The sequence below is a fragment of the Triticum urartu genome, chromosome 3A, assembly GCF_056163025.1.
Source record: "Triticum urartu cultivar PI428250 chromosome 3A, HENAU_Tu73, whole genome shotgun sequence".
NCBI lineage: Eukaryota > Viridiplantae > Streptophyta > Magnoliopsida > Poales > Poaceae > Triticum > Triticum urartu.
Window position 1 is genome coordinate 647,526,626 of NC_141875.1, and position 3,533 is coordinate 647,530,158.

The 3,533-nt window shown below is 37.3% G+C and overlaps 1 protein-coding gene across 1 annotated transcript; it reads left to right on the forward strand.

Moving 5' to 3' along the window:
• Positions 1 to 1,921: 1,921 nt before the first annotated feature.
• LOC147981061 (MATH domain and coiled-coil domain-containing protein At3g58370-like) lies at positions 1,922 to 3,232 on the forward strand. Its single transcript, XM_087517021.1, has 3 exons — positions 1,922 to 2,117; positions 2,688 to 2,854; positions 2,963 to 3,232. Exons 1-3 carry the CDS (start codon positions 2,044 to 2,046, stop codon positions 3,130 to 3,132), a joined length of 411 nt encoding a protein of 136 aa, XP_087373147.1. The 5' UTR covers positions 1,922 to 2,043; the 3' UTR covers positions 3,133 to 3,232.
• The last annotated feature ends 301 nt before the right edge of the window (positions 3,233 to 3,533 follow it).

Here is a 3,533-nt window from a genome sequence, read left to right on the forward strand (position 1 = left end):
TCACACGCTTGAGACTCTTCTGATTGGAACAACGTTCCAAAGTACATATGCATGTTCTCTTTTACTTTGATTTTTTTTCTTTGATGACCTGTCCTTAAATGCTAACTGGGGTGAAAGCTGATTAAATGTTTCTTTTCACGGAAAAGTTGATCGTGTGTTATTTGGGATATTTTCATCTTAGATACAAGTTCTTCTTTCTCTAATTTTCTAACTTTTACCTAAACGCTGCTAGCTACAACTTCTTCATTCTCTAATCTTCTAAGTTCTAACCTTTACCTAAATGCAGCTAGCTACAAATTTGATTTGAAGAATACCTACTCGAAGCCGCATTGCTTGATTCCTCTTCAAGAGCTACTGAAATCATCTCCTTTTCTAGTTGATGATAGTTGTGTCTTTGGTGTGGAGATATTAAAAAGAGGTAAATACACCAGAGGTCTTAGAACTTGCACGCGGCGGTCACTTTGATGCACAAAGTTGTAAAATACGTGTTTAGGGTCACTAAACTTGCGAGACTGTTCAAATACAGTCACTCTCTCTGTACGCGAGCGTATCCGTCGATGCCAGCATGGCATGGGCCCGCTGTCAATGACACATGGACGCATTTTTGCACAAAACCCCTTCTTCTTCTTCTTCTTCTTCTATACAAAATAAAAAATCAACAATCGATGGGACGAAAAGTTTATCTGCCAAATCTCGAACCCCGACCTAATGCTAGTACAATACAGGTCACACAAACTGCACCACACATCTATAGACAGCTATTAAGAGTAATTAAGATTAATGTACAAAAACGGAAGCGCTCATGGAACAGAAATGGGCTGTGGTCCGGCGACCCATTTTGCACTTGTTTATTTTTCAGAAATTTGTAGATAGTATGCAAATTATAATGCCATTAATAAGATAATTTCAAATAATTTTCATGTATTATTCTAAAATAATACTTATGAATTATAAAAATGTTTGCATAATAATAACACAAATAGTTTTTAAATATTCATAATAACACCTATTCGTTTTATTTGAGAAATTCGTGGATCAGAAAAAATTGTTCATGTATTATTTTCAAATAATATTTTTTGTGCAATTCAAAATATGTACATGCGTTAAAAAAACTACATGGCATTTATAAAAATGTTTAAACACTGTGAAAAATATTCATGTAAATTAAGAAATGTACATTGCATTTAAAAAATGTTGACACATTTCAAAAAAAATTGTGAGTTTTACACAATGTACAATTATGCTCGCATGGTTCAAAAAACTGTTCGCGTAGTTTTTCTATTGCATGAACATATTTTGAATTACACAAACATTTTTTACAATGTTTAAACATTTTTTAAAATGGCACATATTTATAGGGAACAAGAGTGATAAAAACATATACATTGTCTATCTCTAAATTACATCACATGTCGCAGTTGCTTGGTGGTTGGCTTATGCGCGAGTGAATCTCCATGTCACAGGTTCGAACCCACCGATTGCACTTTGCATTCTTATTATTAGAAGACATAAATTTCTTCATTATCACTTTTTGGGTCCACCCGGATAGGATATACAGTATAATATAGTAGTGCAAAGTAAACACATGATACTGTTGGCGTGGTGGTTGTTCAATCGTGCCACTTAGCAGTACGTCCAAGTATGGAACCCCGCCGCCCCACTATTTTTCTTATTTTAGGGGTTCCTATGTAAATAAAAAAAGAACTGTGGGCTTTTCTACAAATCTATCATACAAGAGCAATTACGGTGGTTAACAGGGGGCCCGTGCCATGCTGGCGTCTACGGATACGCATGCGTACGGTGAGAGTGACTGTATTTGAACGGCCTCGCAAGTTTAGTGACCACAAACACGTATTTTACAACTTTGTGCACCAAAGTAACCGCCGCACGCAAGTTCTAAGACCTCTGATGTATTTACCTCTATTAAAAATCGATGTCTCTTCTCCTGAAAAGAAGGATGTTGTGGTTCAGAAGAAGGCTACCACAGTTCAGAATCTCTTTGTCCAGAAGAAAGGGTTCGTTAAAGGGACATACACTTGGACCATGGACAATTTCCTTGAATTGGAATTGAAGCACTTCGTCCGTTCTCCTACATTTGAAGTTGGCGGACTTAAATGGTATACATCTAGTTACATCACAAATAATTTATATAAATAGCATGCATGTGTTATCCAACATTTTAGCTTATATGTATCGATCATTTAACTTACGTACCAGTCCTTCAGATATTCCAACAACCGGATATTTTAGCTTGATCCCTAAGCATGCAACCAAGATATTTACAGATATGGTAGCACATTCCAGTTTCAATACAGAAGGGGTTTTGCATGGTGTACGAAAAATTCAGGAACAAATTAGAAACAATGTAGTACTAAAATCTATGTTGGCATATAAGATTTCATGACTGGATGTTATGTTGTTTAGGAGGAAAAATAATCCAGAAATTTTATTATCATGTATATATTTGGTACAACCGGTTCTTGTATGTGTCACATACAATCAATTATTTTCTCAAATTGTTTTAGCGTAACATTGTAATATCTTGTACTGTAGTCATGCTTTGCTTAGTTTTGTTGTACAATTGTAATGCCACCAAGTTGTGACCAAAGTTTCTCCTTTCAGTAACCAATTATATTTTCCTGGGTACCAATTATATTTGAAGTGTCACTTCCCATTCTTGTCAACAGGTACATCGGCATGTACCCGCGTGGTGACAAGTACAGCAATGATTGCCTCAGCTTGTACTTATGCCTGGATGACTCGATTGAGCTCCCTTTGGAGTCTGGGAAGTTGGTTGAATTGACACTATCCATCCGGGACCAAAAGAATGCGAAACACCGGACTGTAACTTCAGGTTCAGCTCTCCTTAGCAAGTATAAGTGCTACTGATATGTGTGATTCAAGCAGCTGGTATCTGTAACTTCATGATGATTATAGGATCTTACTTTTGTGGTGATCGCAGGTCTCTGGGTATGTGGACAGGGACATGGATCTGTACGTGGACTGGGATTGGGATCGCGTAACTTCTTTGAAATCAAAAAACTCAAGGACCCATCGGGGGGCTATGTTGTGGGATCCAGTTGCGTTGTGAAGGCAGATCTCACCATCGTCGGTTCATCCAATGATAGCTAGATCTTTAACTCATGGCTTGAAGAAGAAATAATGCGCCTTCATCCTAGCAGTTAGAGATGTATATATGAGATGGTGTTGTGAACTTGTCAGATGTTCTTATGTTCACAAGGAGTCCAGAAATGATTTCTAGGTATATTTTCTGTGATATTATATCATTTGGAAATACTTCAATGTTTGTCAGTTGATGAGTTCCGTTTGCATGCTGTGTGGTTCCGCGATCCTATTTTCATGGCCTCATGTATTCAAACATTGGCCCACAAGAGGTTAACTGTCATTTGATTCTGCTTCCTTTCGATCCAATAGACCAAAAAATTGAACTCGAAGTTTAGTTGGCAGGAAGTGCTGCATGGACATTTGCACTTAATTTGAACCATGGAGCCATGCATGACAGGACTACGCAG